The 18322-nt window shown below is 45.2% G+C and overlaps 5 protein-coding genes across 5 annotated transcripts; 1 reads left to right on the forward strand and 4 right to left on the reverse strand.

Annotated features, from left to right (window-relative positions):
- Positions 1–525: 525 nt before the first annotated feature.
- On the reverse strand, positions 526–3040 carry CLUP02_18227 (uncharacterized protein; the record flags this gene model as incomplete). Its single annotated transcript, XM_049297129.1, has 4 exons — positions 526–1869; positions 1931–2249; positions 2368–2677; positions 2743–3040. 4 exons carry the CDS (start codon positions 3038–3040, stop codon positions 526–528), a joined length of 2271 nt encoding a protein of 756 aa, XP_049138353.1.
- A 1985-nt stretch (positions 3041–5025) lies between these two features.
- On the forward strand, positions 5026–6329 carry CLUP02_18228 (uncharacterized protein; the record flags this gene model as incomplete). Its single annotated transcript, XM_049297130.1, has 2 exons — positions 5026–5074; positions 5131–6329. The coding sequence occupies 2 exons, from the start codon at positions 5026–5028 to the stop codon at positions 6327–6329; spliced, it is 1248 nt and encodes a 415-aa protein (XP_049138354.1).
- Positions 6330–6953: 624 nt separating this feature from the next.
- On the reverse strand, positions 6954–8648 carry CLUP02_18229 (uncharacterized protein; the record flags this gene model as incomplete). Its single annotated transcript, XM_049297131.1, has 2 exons — positions 6954–7820; positions 7887–8648. 2 exons carry the CDS (start codon positions 8646–8648, stop codon positions 6954–6956), a joined length of 1629 nt encoding a protein of 542 aa, XP_049138355.1.
- A 1187-nt stretch (positions 8649–9835) lies between these two features.
- Positions 9836–11137, reverse strand: CLUP02_18230 (agmatinase; the record flags this gene model as incomplete). The annotated part of the gene is made up of 2 exons (XM_049297132.1): positions 9836–10927; positions 11000–11137. 2 exons carry the CDS (start codon positions 11135–11137, stop codon positions 9836–9838), a joined length of 1230 nt encoding a protein of 409 aa, XP_049138356.1.
- A 773-nt stretch (positions 11138–11910) lies between these two features.
- CLUP02_18231 (flavin containing amine oxidoreductase) lies at positions 11911–13390 on the reverse strand (the record flags this gene model as incomplete). The annotated part of the gene is made up of 3 exons (XM_049297133.1): positions 11911–12358; positions 12458–12990; positions 13064–13390. The coding sequence occupies 3 exons, from the start codon at positions 13388–13390 to the stop codon at positions 11911–11913; spliced, it is 1308 nt and encodes a 435-aa protein (XP_049138357.1).
- Positions 13391–18322: the final 4932 nt, after the last annotated feature.

Raw genomic sequence — 18322 nt, forward strand, 5'->3', positions numbered from 1 at the left:
TATAAGCTTCTTCCCTATGTTACACACTTATTGACAGGCTCCTTGATGCCTTTCTGCCCATTTCTTGCGATTGTTCTAGGCTGCGCTGGCGTTCTATTTGCCAGATCCCGATACACTCGTCGCCTTCAATCTTCAGGGGTTCAAAGAATATGGTAGCAAGCGAGGAAAGGAGAACACCCGCGTGTAGTGGGGCTGTACTCACTCGAATAGGCTCTGCCGACCGTAGAGTCTGTACCTGTTTAACTGGCTTCCATTACTTAGAAGACGTGTCCAAATCTGTACATCTGGGAGACCTCGTACTGCAAGATTCTCCCATGTGAATTTCCCTATTCACCTCATCTCAGTGAGTCTTTTCCTTGTCTTTCACTACTCCAGCGCGTCTAGGATCACATTGCCTGCTTGCGTTGTGGGCCGTAACATCCATCTCCCCAAAACCGCTTTGACGAGTGACATGGGGTTATCATGGGTCACGCGAAGGAACCATGTGGGAAATATTCCGCAGAGGTTCGATTTCGCTAACCAACTCTACTCAATGTGAATAGCCACAGGGCCGCTAAGGCTGTTATCGTCGGAGCTGTCACCAACAAAAATCTCATATCCACCTGAGTCAACTCTGTACTCTCCTTCCAACCAGTAACCCAGTTCAGCAACGCGAATTTCAACTCCAACATCAATCGATGAACCGGAAGGCACATCAACCTTCGAAAATCCAATCAGTCTCTTTACTAGAAGCGACAGAGGGGCAACCTGCTGCCTGAAGTACACCTGAACAACTTGCTTCCCATCTACAGACCCGGTGTTGGAGACGGTCACACTTAATTTGATAGCATCGGTCTTGCCATAAGTCGTCTTGTCGAGACTAGGACTGCTGAGGTTGAAAGTAGTGTAACTGAGTCCGTGACCAAAGGGGTAAAGATAGTTGTGTGAGAGATACGGGAATTGAATAGCCCCTGCAGCCTGCCAGTCACTGGGTTCGTGGTTGTAGTAAACCGGATTAACCTCTGAATAGGCAGGGAATGAGATGGTGAGTTTGCCGCTGGGGTTTGTTTTCCCAATCAAGATATCGGCTAGCGCGCGTCCTGAAAACTCGCCGCCGAGGAAGGTGTGCAAGATGGCTTGGGAATCCTGAGCAACGCCCGACAGCTCGAACGCCTGACCACCGCTAAGGACGATGATAGTGGGGACACCAGATTCAATCACAGCGCTCAATAGATCCCCCTGAAGTCCAGGAAATTTCAGAGACGCATGAGTGAGTCCTTCTCCATCTGTTCGCTCATTGACAAGACTGTCCTCGTAGCCCACCGCGACAGAACCAATGACAACGATAGCTATGCCTGCGTCCTTAGCCGCTGCGACGGCCTCGTCAATACTTGAGTTCTCTTCCGAAGTAATTTCAACGCCTTTGACATGTTTGACGTTGTCGGAACCAAGGGTCGCCGTAATTGCATCCAAGAAAGTGAGGTTTCCATTCTCGGCATTTGTCCATGCAGCATAGGTGCCAGTATTGACAACATCAGCAAGAGGACCCAAAACAGCCACTTTCTGGTTTGCAGATAGAGGAAGTATGCCATTATTCTTGAGCAGAACAATGGATTCGCTCGTGATGCGCTCGTTGGCTTCCAGGTGCTCCTCGGACCTCAGTACCTCAGTCAGGGCAGTGGTGTTCGCCGAGAGGTCCCTGTCGAAGAGGCCCAATTCAAACTTCAGGTTGAGAAGACGCGACACTGCCTCGTTCACATTTCCAGCCACGCCCTCAACTGTTTGATTGCCGGAGAGAGACTCGAAGGCCGTGGGAAATCGGATCGCAAGTTCGAGTTCCACGCCAGCCTCCAAGGATTGAATTCCGGCGTCATTGAGCGTGCTGGCCGTCTTGTGGGTGTCGTAAAGCATGACAATGGCGTCCGCGTCAGATACTATAACGCCATTATACCCGAGTTGTTGGCGGAGTAGATCTTGTAATAGGAAATTTGTGCTGGTGGGCGGGGACGCCATCGATGGTGGCATAAGACGGCATCAGCGAGGCCGGAGTGACCTTCTGGAGAACATTGATGTATGGGAGCGCTAGAATATTGTAAATGTGGTTCTTGCCGCCAAGGATTGAGCCCTGGTTAACGCCACCAGTAGATGTACCAAAGACGTAGTGTTTGATCGTAGTGGCTACTTTCATGAATCCGTCGGAGTCCTTTTCTTGGACCGTACCGATGTAGGCCGCGGCAAGTTCACCGTTCATCCAGGGGTCTTCGCCGTACCTTTTAACAATCAGCCAGGGGATCTTCGGAGAGCTTCTTCAAAAAGGGAATCAAAACAAAAGAGAATAAGGTGAAAGATAATAGAAAATAACGCAAAGAAAACGGGCTATGCACTCACATTTCACCAACGCGACCGCTTCTCGGATCACGCGCAACGTCTACCTCAGGTGAGAGTACCCACGTGATTCCACACGCATGAAGCTCATCCCTCAGCGCTGCGGCAACAGTGGTATAGAGAGGTAGGTCCCAGGCCATTGCCATCGTCAGGGTTGCCGGGAACAGGGTAGTGCCACGCAGTGTCGGGCCATTGACCGCATCTCCAATGTGAACGAAAGGGATGCCGAGCCGGTGTTCCTTCTTGGAGGCGACGATGAGATCCGATAGGACAGGGACCGCATCTTTAGCGTAGTTGAGGTATGAACCGGGAGCTTGTTCATCTTCAAGTTAGCTTGCTTTTTGTTGAAACGGGTCACGGAGGGCAGGAATCGCTTACAGATGGTTCCGTTGTGCAGCTTTGCTCTGTCCAGATATTGGGCAGCATCGTAGGTACTGTTCTGCCCAAGGATTCCGCCGACGCCCCCCATTTGAGCGATCTTTTCGTCCCAACACATGTAAGACAGGAGGTCAGCCACACGGTCAGAAAGGTCTGCCTTCGGGTTCTTGTAGACCGCATCTTCTGGTACTTCTAGCTGACAGTTGGCCCCATCGACTTCGGTCCCAGCAGCCGAGGCAATACGTCCCGAAACAAAGGCCACAACTAGGGCATGAAAGAAAATGCTGCATTTAGCCATTTTTGCGGCAAAGGCTCTAGCGCGTTGAAGTTTTCCGTGGAGATGTATCGGCGCAGTGTTGAGAGTTTGCGTAGATTCATCGGTTGAAGACGAGGTTTTGTGACCTTTTGATACAGACTGAGCTATAGTCCAGTGATTGTTGAATCACTCCATCTTCTCAATATTGTATGACGGCTCACTGTAGTCCCTCTTTCGGACTTGAAAAAGCAACATCCGAGGTATCCCATAGTTCCCCGCGTTGAGACACTGGCACAGAGATGGATTTTGCGGGGAGCCAAGGAGAAAGGGGGATTTCCGTCCCTGACTTCTCGGTCAAGCAATTTCCGACAACTTAAGTGGGTGCTCACCATGGCTTAGTGTTCCTGCAAGCAAAGTGTTTTCGTTGATAGTGCCATGTTCGGTTACATCCAGGGCAACCAAACGTAGACGAGCCGACGGGCTTCGGGTCATCTTTTGCGACAAAATCGAATGAAGAAAAAAGACTTCGCAAACCATGACGCCTCAGACAAAGCGATAGCATGGGGTAGTATACCCCAAGTGCTCTGCGATCTTACTGAGTACCCCCTGCGCGTGGGGGCAAGCACAATGTTGCGGTTCGCGTGACTATTGTGTACGGAATAGGGGGTAACAGTGCTAGGGAGGTCATACCCAAGCTTTTCCTTTTTGCCATAGTTGGTTGTCTGCTCTGATCCGCTCGCAACACAAGAATACCGAGGATATCTTATGGGAATAAACCGTAAACCATACCCCTCCCCCCTAACAAGAGTTATAAAACTATTTACTATAGTTAAGTCTTATATGTATTATAAATTTTCTTAGTTAAAAGTAATTTCATTACGATTATCTGAAGGTCATGATTGAATTCTCCAAAATATTTAACCCAAGGACATATTTAATATTTCAAATAATAATACCAATACCATGATTGAAGGGAAATTTATCAACGCTTTACAAGCAAAGCTACTAGTTTATAATTTACCCCCTCAGGCGTCTGGCTTGACACGGTAAATAGTACAATGCGTGTTTAGTCAAGTCGTATTGTGCGGAAACTAGCTTGCATCGCTAGTTAGGAACACTGCCTACGGCGGCCAGAGAAGTGGCAGACCGACCTTACGTAAGGCGGAGTGCCGCGCCGGCAGAAGTCGGCCGGCCTCGGTGATTCTTGCTAATACGGACGCCGCTGGCTAGAATTGTGTCTCCACCCACCCCCCCGCATATTCTGGGAGGTAAAACTCTGATTATCTAAAGAGCCCATCTCCAAGGACCAATCAGACACACGTTCATACGCGTTTACTAGGTACATTCGCAGCCCATTTGAAGTGGAGGCTAACCCCTGCTATGGGAAATTCCGCCTCTGTTTAGCCCCTAAACCACATACGGCAGTGTGGCTTTCTGAACTCACTTTCTTATCAAGTCAGTGGTGACAACCTCTATTACGGCCGCTTGGTTTGCCAACAGACAGCCCTCGCTGGCACCCTGGCATTCAGTCGTCATCAAATATTGTCAATCGGGTAAATCAGCACCGAATGATGAGAATCCAAGGAACTTAGCGTCGGGCTCGGCATATCTGGTAGACAAGGCTCGACAGTGCACTCAAGAACATTGGCTACTATCGCCATCAACTCCCCCGAAGCCAGCTGTCAGAAGGTCTTGCTATTCCGGGGAAATGCGATTCTTGGGCGGATCCGGGGACTTCTCCATGGGGAAAATGCATCTTCAGGCATGTGCTAAGCCATATTCACTCCAGTACGTTCGGGAGAACGTTGCCCGGAAAACGGGTGCGCGGTCTGATTGGGACAAAATGGAATCCTCACAGGTTTAGACTGCTGCACTGGAGACACGCTAAAGTGATCATGCTGATGTCGAGTAACTGGTTGTCACTAGTCTCGAGGTGCTGCATACGGGCTGGTATATAATTCTTCCCCGACGCTTGTGTCTACATGTCTTGTCTGTACCATTTTCAGTGATTATTCAGAGCTATCAACATGGGGAAGCTGATCACCATCTTTTCTGGGGCCTTTCTGGCCATAGGAGGTAAGTTGCCTTAGCTTTGACTTCTATTGTCTGTCATGTCTTGACACTCCGCTCAGGATTCCTCTTTGGCTACGACAGTGGTATCATTTCCTCCACACTGGCCCAGGAGCACTTTATCGAATATTTCGGCGGTTCGATATCCGACTCGGAGGCCGGTGGCATCGTTTCCTCCTTCACGGGAGGAGCGATTATCGGGTGTCTTGTCGTATCATTTCTTGCAGATGTCCTCGGACGACGGTTGACAGTATTCACCGGTTCCGTTACAGCCATTTTCGGATGCGCCCTTCAAGCTGGGGCGACGACTGTCCCCATGCTTATCGCCGGACGTCTCATCGCAGGCCTCGCCGTCGGAATCCTTAGCGCTGTGACACCCATGTACTGCTCGGAGATCGCTCAGGCCGACATCAGAGGAGCGCTATCTGGGCTGCTGCAATGGATGCTGAGCTGGGGCTTCTTTGTCGCCCAATGGCTCGGATACGGCTGCTCACACGTCGACAGCCACTTCCAGTGGCGATTCCCGCTCGCTTTTCAGGTAGCCCCCGCGTTCTTGATGGCTGTCGGCATCTGGTTCCTCTCAGAGTCTCCCCGATGGCTTATCGAAAAGGAGCGGTATGAGGAGGCCCGGCTGGTGTTGAAGAGGTTGCACGGAAATGGAGACAATGATGATTTTCTCGAAGCCGAGTACCAAGAGATCCACGACACCATCATCGCGGACCGTTCTGTCAATGCAGTTCATTGGAAAGCTTTGTTCACACGACCGTCGTGGCGTCGTCGGCTTCTGCTAGGGTGTGGTGTTCAGGCGTTCGGCCAACTCAGCGGTGTGAACGTCATCAACTACTACGGACCTCGGATCTACGAATCTCTTGGAATCGACAACCAGACCTCGTTGATGATTATTGGAATCAGCGGCTCTCTTTCAATTGTGTGGTGCAGTATTGGACTGTGGGCTCTCGAGCGGATCGGGCGCGTGAAACCTCTCATTTTCAGCGCTGTCGGCTGCGGTCTGGCCTTGGTCGTCAACGCCGTACTGTCCAAGTATCTGCCAACGGAGAACGGTAACCAGCTCAGGGCAATGGTTGCCATGAACTTCGTATTCTCGTTCTTTTTCACCATGACTGGAATCATCTCTTGGGTCTACCCTGCGGAGATTTTCCCAATCGAGATCCGCGCAAAGGGCAATGCCATCGCGACATTGATGAACTGGTCATTGAACGGGTTTTCGCCCAGGTGTCGCCTCTCGCATTTACTGCGGTAGGGTTTCGGTACTTCTTTGCCTTTTTCGTCTTCAATCTCTGTGCCGCGTTGAGCTATGGATTATTCTATCCCGAAACCGCTGGTCGGACACTTGAGCAGATGGACGTACTCTTTGGTGTAAGTTGTCCAACAATTCTTTTTGTAATTCATTTCGAACGGGCGCGGGCTAACTGGAGTAGGACGCGACCGTTGCTCCCGCTGGGAAAGAGTCGGGACCCACATCTTGGCATGGAGAAGGGCGAGAGGACGTGTCGGAGACCAAGCCAGAGAAATAGCGGCCAGAAGCTTCCGCCAATATTGGGTATGGAAATGATCGGTCGGTTGTTGAAAGCTCAATCAAAGACGTGACTGGATAGGTGGATGGTGATGAAGCTTTGCTTCAAGCGATTCACATACCCATTCCAGTTGGTGGCCGCGGATTATATGTTGGCGAACACCCCCTGTAACTGTCGAGCCACTTGCATCCCAGCCTGTGAGTTTTTGCGATCAAGCTCTGTCATATACCAGAAGGGACAGCGTCTGGGTTATCGCAAGCGGCTAAGCGTGGCTAATGAAAACACGAAACCAAACAAGACGCCATAGAATCAATCAGTCAGGTTAGGTGGGAGGACTTTGGATCGCGTAATTACACAGCAATGATATCCTCGCCCAAAGTAACATACACATCCACCCAACTGACGTTGTCGGCGTTCCTATCCTGCGCCTCCGCCATCTTCTCCCAGATAAGCTGGATCAAGGCCCATTGCTTATCGATATTGGCAAGATTGTATTGCTTGACTTGTTCCCACCATTCCATGCATGAGGGCCGTTTCGAAGGTGTTGCTTCGCATGAAGCAATAAACATGGGCCACGTAATGGGCGCCATCCTGTTCGACGACACGAGTTCAGGACGAAGTTTGAAGTCTTCCATGGCGCGCATGTGTTCCAGTACAAGATCTACTTCCTCGACAAGATCAACAGCAGTAAAACATTGAATCCGCCGATAGTAGTATATGAGAGCGGCATGATACCAAGCACATGTATGGTGGTTCAGTACCTCTCTCATCAGATCGTCGCCTGCCGGAGCCAAAGCTAGTTCGCCATCTGCGGAGCTCCACGAGAGCAGCCGTTCCCCTAGCGCTTCGCAGGCTTCAAGGAGATCCTCTGGAGGGTGCTTTTGTTCCTGGCCGCGGTACCAAGCCAATTGCTCCGCATATCGACATGTGTCTTGGATAGCTGCTGCAATGGCTGGTGAGATGCCATACATGTACTCATAGCAGGATGCAGACTCTATCGCAAGATCCTTGGAGGGCTTGTCTTCGGTCTCGGAAGCGGTCCATAGTGTTGAAGAGTTCCGAAAGGATGTTGTTCGAGCCATGAGACCTAGAAAGGCAGCGATTTCATGGAGCTGCCGTGTAGCTGCACCAAGGACTGTCCACCGACTGCGAGACCTTCGCAATTCCTTGGTTGCCCCGAGGTGCACAACGTAATCATCGCCAGCTCCGGAGATGACCTATCGGGCATCAGTGTCATTGAATTGTGCGAAACAACGCGGAAGGGATTTGTGTCTAAGACTAACTCCAATGGTAATGAGTGACAGTACAGCCATTAGTATCAGCCTGTAAAGAGGTCTTGGTGCGTGGGATGCAACGGAAGATCTCAAGAGGCAAATAGCATGGTATCTATGATGGGCACCCATCTGCTTGTACTTATCGGAAGCTTTGTTGCAGTTCCATCGGTGGAAGGCAGCTGAAGCTATTATTGAATGGTAGAGGGCTGTCTGAACCACATCAATAGCTTCCGTCCCTCCTGATGCGTGCGACTTGGCTCCTTCGAGTGCGGAAGGAAAGTAAAGTTCACGGTAAGGGTTGTTGGTATGGACAATAGGCTGCAGAAGGTCTGCGACATGCAGGCCGTAATGATGTATCAAGACGTCAACTTCATTGTCGTGTGAAAAGGTGAATCGAACATGCTGCAGCAACGGAAGACATTCCAAGGGATGCCCCACAAGATTTGTAGCGGCGGCAGCGTCTCCAGTTGGACTGTGAGGGTTGCTGGACCGTGATGAGGAGGACGTTGTAGAAGCGGTAGTTTCAGATACGCTCTCCTCCAAAGGGTCTTGGTTCAAGGGAACGGGGGACTCATCAGAGTACGCAGGGAGCGGACTCTCTTGTTGGCTCTCCAGCACCACTGAGAGGACCCGAGGGGGTACTAGTGACACATTTGCGTGCTCAGGTTCTCTGACGAGACCCGGGAAGGTAGAGAAGGGGCCTTGTGCAGACGCAACACCTAGGGCGACATCATTGTCGAGGTCCAGGAGGAAACGCTTGATTTGCCCCATGTGATATCGATGACTATTACCACGATCTGATGGGTTGTCAGCCAACAGGCCCCCTAGACGGTGCCCTTCCAAAATAGGGTAAGGTCAATCAAGTACCATTTCCAATTCTTCTTCGGCCTTGGCCGCTGTGTTTAGAGGGCGTCTCGGGCTCCACAACAGAGTCTGTCATCCACTTAAGCTTGATGTCGTAGCCACCGCATACGCTGCCTCTCAGTTCGCAGTTCTGGAAGCCTGACGGTCGCTCATCGCATCGAATCTTTCGTGCTTTGCAAGTCCAGCAACTGAGCCGGTGGTGAGCACAGGCGTATTTCGCAACAGCGAGGACTTGGGCACTTCAAACATACCCCGTAAATGTGATGGATCGCCGTTTCGGTACGGAGTGCATAGCGGACGGTCACTTTTGGCAGCAATTCGCTTTTGTTCAGCAGCGTGTCAAAGGTTGGGCATTGGAACTCGCACGGGACAATGGATGCAGGTGTTGTCGTCGGCGACCTATTAGTTGCCTTACTAATCCATACCTAGCCCGCCTAAGGCATTTGAACCTGCGTCAGATTGATTTACAAAATTTCCAGCTAATTGCCTCCCTACCCTGATTGATTAGGTCGGCACCACGGAATCTAAGGTACCACGTAATGATAGATGTGGGATGGATGGTGGTCTCGGTGGAAAAAGCTATACTAGAGCTAGGTACGTGCGCCTACCTATTTGGATACTAGGCCGGCTCGGACCTACCTGCCTTACACGACAGACTCGCAACATATCTGGAAAGCGGGGCAAACTTTTCCTATCATACCATGTGGCATGCAGGGATGTGGCTTGCCCCTGGCCGATCGCCTAGCTCTATGTAGTAAACTTAGCCTGTGCAGGGGCAGGGGTCTGGGAAAAGCTGACGTAACAACCCAACTTCTGGGGACGACCATTTGAGCAACTTCAACCACTGCAAGACGCCTGTGTTACGGTCAAATGGGGCTAGAACACTACACACGGCCCAGCCGGCCCTGAACTGCTCAGAGAACGTTACACTGACGTGCTAATTTGCGACGTAAACAAAAGGACACCCGCGAGCCTTCGACGTCTGATTCTCACAGGCCAAGCATCAACTTCGACAGGCTATGAAATGTCTATTGGTTGTGGAAATCTTCCTGGGATAACGCCCTGGGCAGCTTTCTCTCACTATCTATGATATCTCACAATTCGTCCTTTTCATTGCCATGAATCGGTGTGTTAAACTGCTTTGTCCATGACTCGGTTCTTAGCGGCTTCTCCAATCCTCGCTCTTCCATACCCTTCAATACCACGGTGGAGAGCATTTCGTAGATGACTTGTGCTGCTGCAAGTGCTGTTTCTTCGCCTCTGCCGTCGAAGGCGGGACAAACCTCAACAACCTCCGCGCCAACGATATTGAGCCCCCCCACGCCTCGAATGATCTGAAGCAGCTCCCTGGTGGTCCAACCCCCAGGCTCTGGTGTCCCCGTGCCCGGGGCGAGGCCGGGGTCGATGACGTCGATATCAACTGACATGTAGACGGGTATCTCGGTACCCATTCGCTTCATTATACCGTCAATGATCCCTTGCGCGCCGACTAAGTCTATGTCATCTGCCTCGATCCTCATGAAACCCTGCCGCGAGTCGTCTTCGTAGTCACTGAAATCATCCCCAGCTAGCCTGCTGCGAAGACCACCGTGAACCGAGCTTCCATTGCGGATCAGCCCCTCGAAAATGGCAATCCAGAACATAGTACCGTGAGTGAAATCGGATTGTGGGGCCTCCTGGCCTGTCGTCCACGTGCTGGGGTATTTGTTCGGATGCAGAGTGTCCATGTGAGCGTCAAAGTGAAGCACCGCGATAGGCTCCTGGTATGCTTTGCGCAGCGCCCGCAAGGCGGGGAGAGCTACGCTGTGGTCGCCGCCCAGAGTGAGGAGGACGGGCTTCTTGTCCGGATTCGTCGCGGGTCGCAAAAGCAGCTCATGGTAACCGAGCGTCATCTGGTGTAGCGCCAGCTTGTTGTCGAACGGGGTGATTGGGATGTCGCCGCAGTCGAGGACCTTGGCCCAGGAGCTGTATGGGTTGATACCGGCGCGGTGATTGAAGCCCCGGAAGGACGTCTGGCGCGCCGACGCGGCGCGAATTGCTCTTGGACCAAATCTGGCACCGGGGCGGTAGCTCACGGCCGTATCGAAAGGCGCGCCAATGATGCCCACATCAAAGAGCTCGTCTGGATTGGTCAAGCATTTGACATGTTGCAAATGGGCAAACGTGGAAATGCCGGAAAACGGCCACTGCCGGCAGGTATTAAGTTAGTTAGCCATCTGCGCCTTTTTGTCATGGAATGGCGCGCCAAGGTCTCGTACATCTGTGTCCCATTTCTCGTGCAACTTTTTCAATCTCTCAACGTCGGTGCCCGAAGATGTATCGGCGTGGTGCTCGTGTGCCTGGGCATGCCCATTGAACAGTAGCAGGACAAGCAGTATGGCTCTGAACAATCGCATGATTGCCATTCGATGTATCGCTCCAATCCATTAGGATTGGCTTGAATGATAGGTGAACAAAAGAGAGAAGAGAACTAGATCGCTGGCGGAAGAAGAGCTGGTGAGAGTTAGGAGTGGGCAAGGCCGGCTTTTTCAAGTCCTGCTGGAAGACGATGTATCCACCGGGTCTCCGTAGCTAGATGTAGGCAGCGTGTTGAATCTGGGACTACTAAGGTGGTTCAATTAAGGATCTGTACATCTATCATTCTCACTTTGATCCACTGAGGCTTTCTATACGTTGATTGGGTTATATGGAGTCGAAGGGCTCCGGAAATGAGGAGAAGTATCGGATTACTACAGCTACCCTTCTCTCTCTCCAAGGACGGAAGAAGAGGTATGAGCAACCTTACTCTGCGCTGGAGTTGCTGTGGTACTATTCTAATCGTCGTTGCTCGGTTCCATGAGCATATGTACACAAGCCGGCTATCCGTTCACACATGTGTGGTCCTACTCAGAGCTCATGTCGTTCTGGAATATTTACGCAAGAGGTCCTGGAAGTACAACCATCCGATGCAAGACTATCTCAGGTTTGTGATGATGTCCGTTTCTTCCAACTATTGATATTCTATGGCCACTTTTACCTAGTCGCCGCTGCTCTCAAGAGCTGTGGTTAGAGCCTTTCCGCCTTTTCGCAAATATTCTGGTATTCCTAACGGAAAGACCAATGGCCCAGAACCATTCGACACAATGAGAAGATTAAAGACCAGCCAGTCGGATTGAGAACACCGAGCAGCCTATAGCCTCGTATCTTGCAGACGGAAATCTTCCAAAGCCTGTGCTGCACCACGCTCTCCGCTCTGGAGTGCCACTTCCATATATCCCCGCCATTCCTCAGCCAGCTCGGTTCCGATGAAGTAAATTGCACCAAACTTCTCCTGAATCATCTCGCCATCGAGACTTGAGCCTATGACCCCGGGTGGGGTTGCGGCCACTGGGCAGCCCCAGCCGGCCCAGCGGTCCTCCACCCACTCGGAGGTGATGGTATCTAAGAGCTCCGTCTCGACTGCCGCGTGTCCTACGCCAAATAGGGAGCCCAGCTGCTTGAGCACAGTCTTTCGACGATCCTCGTCGCTCAGGCATGCCCACTTTCGCCCAGGAGCGGACGTAATGAAGCACGTCAGCGCGTAGTTGCCGGCATGGTCAACTGAAGTATCGCGACAGTGGTTCAAAGGACCTCGGAAGCTCTGTGCCAAACCACACGAGCCTCGTCGTCACCAAAAGGGGCTCTTGAACAAGCAGATGTACTTCAGGTAGAAACCATATCTCGAAGCCGTGACATACATGTGTTTCAGCGGCGGTAGCGGTGGGCTGTATGTGATGTTCTTGTACGACGGCCCGGGGATACTGATAATGACTTTTTGCGCCTTGAAGACCTGACCTCGGCTCGCCGTGACAGTACAAAGGTTCGACGAGTTTTGAGTCACCGTGTTGACCGCGGTATTGAGATGAATGGTTCCGGTAGGTAGCATCTTGGAGATTCCAATGGCGATGGCCTGCGTACCCTCCTCCAGGCGGAGATATTGGGCGCCGTGTTTGCCGTCGTACCTCAAATTGATGATACCCAGCCCACCACGAGCGATCTCCAGAAAGGAGAGCGCCGAGACCTCGTTGGGATCCTGGCCGAGCGTGCCGCGGCACCAAAGCCTGGCGGTGTTCAGGGCGCGAGTACCGGCCCCGGCATCGCGACAGAATTGCTCGAATGTGATGCCATCGAGCCGGGCGCGCTCTGGTTGACGGTATGATGCTGGGTCCAAGGACGCCGCTTCTACAACATCTCGAATTGCGGTGATGTTGTCAACTTCTGACGCTGAGAACTGCGGGCCGTCAGACGGCGGAGCTCAGGCTCCGGCGGGACAAAGAAAGGCAAGGAGGCATGTATGTACGTACGTTGGGCATGGCGCCAAAAGGGAAGAAATGGCACGTCCCGTCTTCGTCTTCGCTTGCCACCAGTCCCTGGTTCGCTTGCAAGACGGGCGTTAGGCCGAACTCTTGGCAGTAGTTCCAAACACGCGCCTGGTTGCTATCATTGAGCCATGCAGCACCCATCTCCTGCACGCCCTTCCCATCCGACCGCTGCACAGATCTTGTCTTGCCCCCGACGCAGTTCCGAGCCTCGAGAACGGCAATAGTTCGACCGCCTTTCTGTAGGTCTACGGCGGCCTGGAGGCCGCTGAGACCAGCTCCTATGATGATAACATCCAGAACATCTGACATTGCGATTGACACAACCTTCGTATTGCTGTAGATGAGACAGGGTAGTGCGATCGAGCCACCATATACATGAACAAAGTTCAGCCAGGCCGGAGGAGTGACTTCCGAGCCGCCTGAGGGTTTCTGGTCAGAGAGAAAAGATATGTAGAAGACACCGGCCCGAAACTAGGATGCCATGTAATGCAGGGTGGAATGGGTGGCTGGCAGGGAGCTTGGCAATTTGGCAAGTCTCTCCGAACGCACTTGTCCACTCTTCTCGTTACGGCCCAGGTCTTGTAAAAGTTTGAAGATAGACTTTTCAAGAAGGCAATACAGTCCGAGGGCAATTTTACTTATCCTCCGGCCTAACGGAGACTGATGATAAGCGGGTGAAGACATTTCTACCTCGCATTCTGCGGCATCTCTTGCCCACAACAGCGCTTTTGATACCAAGAGTAGGATCGACCTTGGAGCCCTCTTCTCTTTCACATATCCACACTTGACTATCGATCGAGCCGTTTGACCCAGACCCTTGTTGCCATGCCCTATACATTGAGCAACAGGCGTGTCCTCGTCACTGGTGGCAGCCGAGGGCTGGGGGCGCGCATATGCCAAAAGCTTGCACGAGAAGGCGCTCATGTGATGGTCAACTACGTTTCCAACGAGAATAGAGCTCGCCAGGTCGTGGACAAGGTGCAGAGTTTTGGAGTAAAGGCATTCATGGTTCAGGGAGTATTCTTCTCCCCGTTATTTCGAAAATCCTGCCCCATATTAACCCAATTCATGCATAGGACGCCAGCGCTTATACCTATTCAAATTAATTAAACAAATAAGTCAAACAAACAGTTAAATATAGGAATTTCAATAAGTTAAATAATTAAATATCGTAAGGCCCTATATTTAACGTATTTAATTAAATATAAGGTCGCTTAAAAAAAAGAAAATCCGGGGCTAGGCTAATTAAAAATTAATATTTTTAACGATACCCTATAGAAGTTCGTAATTAAGAATATAAATACTTAGAGCGGGATTCGAACCTATAACTCCTTATTTACGATTATAAGTTTAGTATTATACTACTTAACTAAATAAATTATTAATAATTATTATAAAAAAAAAGCCTAAGTATTATAAAGCCCTAAATTTAGTATCTTATTATATTTAGGAATTTAAAAAACTTTTAATACCCCCTTTTCTTAATATTAATAAAACTAACGAAGTTACGTACTACTATTTCTAACTTTTTATAACTACTATAATTATTATTAAAATTAATTAAATTATATATTAATTAATTAATTATATTATAATTAATTAATTAGTAATAAGTCGTACGATTTTCGGTACGTAGCTACTATTTTAAATTACCTCGTAACTATAAACCCTAACTAACGCTAGCCTCGTATTATTAACTAATCTTAATAATTATAATAGCCTCCACGCCCTTTTAAAAATAATTTAAAAAAAGAGGACTTTTATTAATAATAATTTAATATTATAAAAGGGTATAAGGCTAAAGAAGTTATAAATCCGCTTAAAAAAAAGTCTTTACTTAAAAGATTTATAATAAAAATAGTCAAAGTAAATTTTTTTAGTTTTATTATTATTATAATAAAATAAATATCGTTATTTATTTTAAAATAGTAGCTACTAACTTAGTAACGGCTTATTTAAAATTAAAATACTAAGTAATAAATCTAAGCTTTAGTAAGTTATTATATTTATTAAAATCCTTTAAATACGACTTTATATTAAAAAGATAGAAACTTATTCTTAATACTATTATAAAGAGCTAAGTAATAAGAGTTAAAGAATTAGTAATTAGGTATATTATTAATAATAATAGCCTATTTATAACTTTTTAAAATCCTTACTTCCGGGCCCTCTTTTACTAATTAAATTATAATATTATTAACGAATTCTTCCCCCCGACGGAGCAATCCGCCGGGGCCGTACTATATATTACGTATTAAGGAAAACTGGGTATAATACGCTCTATACCTAACTACTAACTAAAATAGTTAACCGACTCGACTATTATCTCCCTTTTATTAATAGCTCCTAACTTTTTACTACTTTTAGCTATTTATAGGGCGAGCTTTACTTACTCTAATACGCACAGGACCTCTTAATACTAGCTTATATAAGTAGCTAGGTTTAGTATAATCTATTTTTTTATATAAGTATTATTATTATTTAGGAGGTTTTATAAAAGCTATTTAAAGCGCCGGCTTATTACCCTAATTTTATATACCTCCGGCCCGTTTATTATAGCTATTATAATTAAGCTAGTATTAATATATTAGATCTTAATATTTATATTAGCCTAGCTATTTATAGCGTTCGTATTATTACTTAGCTAAATTCCGTACTACTAAAAGGTATTTTACTAATCCTCGGGCGTACTTATATTAATTATAATAGCTATAGTATTAAACTAGCCGAGGGCGCCTAGCCCGAGAGAAGTAGACTTATTAACGGGTATCTTTAGGTTCTTATCGAAGTAGTATTTTAACTAGCTAACCTCTTAACTAGTTATCTAACTAGCTATCTAAGTAATAGTTTATATATTAATAAGTTTATTTAATAAATTTGTTTAGTAAATTTGTTTAGTAGATTTATTTAGTAAATTTATTTAATAGATTTATTTAGTTTAAATAGAGAGTAGCTTTAGGTAATATTAAAAATAATAAAAATAAAAAGAATCTTTACGAGCTCTAAAAAGTAGTAAATATTAGCCTATTTAGCCCTTTTTTTAAAAACCTCTACGTCGCTATTAAAGTTTAGAACCTTTATAGTTAAAAAAGGCCGCCTCTAACTATTACGGCCGACTATTATAACTAATTATTATAACTAACTTCTACCGTTAACCTTTCTAACTAGCGCTACTATAGGGTAGCTTACTTATCCTAAATTAAATAGCAGTTTTTATATTAAAATTATTATATTACGTTCAGCGCGTACTTAGGATATATTATATATATTATATAGTTAAAAAGTATATTATATTATATAATTTCTTTTAAAAGCGTAATCCCGTTAAGGTCGATCTTTTATACTTATAAAGCTAGAAAAAAACCACTATATTAACGAATTCTTATTATTATACAGAAATATAAAAAAGGAGCTAAGTAAGATCTTCGCTAAAAAAAAAATATATAATTAAGGTAAATATCTAGAGGTTAATAATAAAAGTTTACTTATTATTTAATTTATAAACCTTATTAACGCAAAATACTATTATTATCGTCTTTACTTATTTTTTAAACTATACTAAGTAATAAATATAATACTTTATTATTTTATAATAATAGTATAGTACTTATAATAGGGCTAATATTACCTAGATTATAAAATTAGTAATAAATAACTAAGAATTAAGTAACTAAGTTAGAGTAATTATTTACGATAATACTTTAAATAACGATACTTACTTAGGTTATTTATATCCTATATTATCTTATATTTATACTTAAAAAAATATTCTTAACTAGAGGATAAAGTATTATAATTATATTCTTAACCTCGTTAGTAAGGCCTTTTTATTTAATAATAATAAAGAGGTATTTAAATAAGAATAAAATATATTAATTAATACTAAGTAACTTTAAAAAGATCTTAACTTTTAGTATATAAGGGGCCCTATTAATAAGTTTTAAAACGTTATTAAATTTATTTACTTATTATTTTAATAATATAAGGCCTTCTTCGAGGTTAGTAATAAGATTAATAAAAACGATATATTTACTCTTTTTAAAAAGTCGTTATAAGAGCTTATACTAACGCTTAATAATAATATAAAGTAAAATTTAATATATTTTATAATATAGCGCTCTTTATAAAAAAAAAAGTAGATCTATACTTTTTTAATAACTAGTCGAGTTTATAAAGATCTAAAGTAACGGATCCTTATTAAGGATATTTCTAATAATAACGATTAGTAATTACCAGCCGAGCTAAAAGCGGTACTTAAGCTACTTTATTTTTAAATAATAAAATATTAGGGTTAAAGTAAAAAAGATAGTTATAACTATTTATAAAAAGTAATAATAAGTCTCGAGTACCTTATTAACCATTTTAAAAAATAAAAAAAGTTATATAATAAACTTTTTAAAAAAAAATAGATTTTACGCCTTTTTAAATTATAGCGTCGTAAATATAATTAACGTAAGTAATATTACCTCGTTAGTAATTAGCTTATTATTAATTTATATCTTAACCTCTTTTTTAACTTCTAATTTTAAATAGTATCCCTTATTATATTTAATTTAAATATATACTTAAGGAGCGGGTAAAGCTATTTCTTAGTAATAATTTTTACTTATAAGGATATTTTTAACTATTAATTATTAACGCTTAGTAAGTCCTTAATAAGTATTATACTAAATTAAGTAACTCTCTATTCTATACCATAGTAATTATTTTTTATTTTAAATAAAAATTAAAATAGTTAAAAAAGAGATAGGATATACTCAAGTAAAGCTACTAGCTATTTAATATAAGAAAGGGATTTTATAATTATTAATAAAAATAGTATATAGATAAAATAATAAGTCCTCCTCCTCTTTATTATCTAAGTCTTCTTCCTTTACTATAATAGTTATAAGTTACTTTTATTACCCTTACGATTTTAAAAAGTATTATAAAAAACTCGTAGTACTAGTAATAGTTAATATCTTAAATAATAGACGTAGTAATTAATTACGTACTTAAGCTTAACTAATTAATATTACTTATAAATTATCCCTTAGCTAGTCCTTAACCTAATTTAATAATAAATTAATTATTAACTAACCTATTTAATATTAAGTAAGCTTATACTTAATATTTTTATAATCCCTATAATAATAATAAACTACGAGAGGATATTTAGCCTCGCGAAATTAATTTTGACTTTATAGTAATTATTAATAAAATCCTTTATATTAAAGGAGGTCTAATATTTTAAAAACTAGC

The sequence above is a fragment of the Colletotrichum lupini genome, chromosome 10, assembly GCF_023278565.1.
Source record: "Colletotrichum lupini chromosome 10, complete sequence".
In the NCBI taxonomy this organism is placed as follows: Eukaryota; Fungi; Ascomycota; class Sordariomycetes; order Glomerellales; family Glomerellaceae; genus Colletotrichum; species Colletotrichum lupini.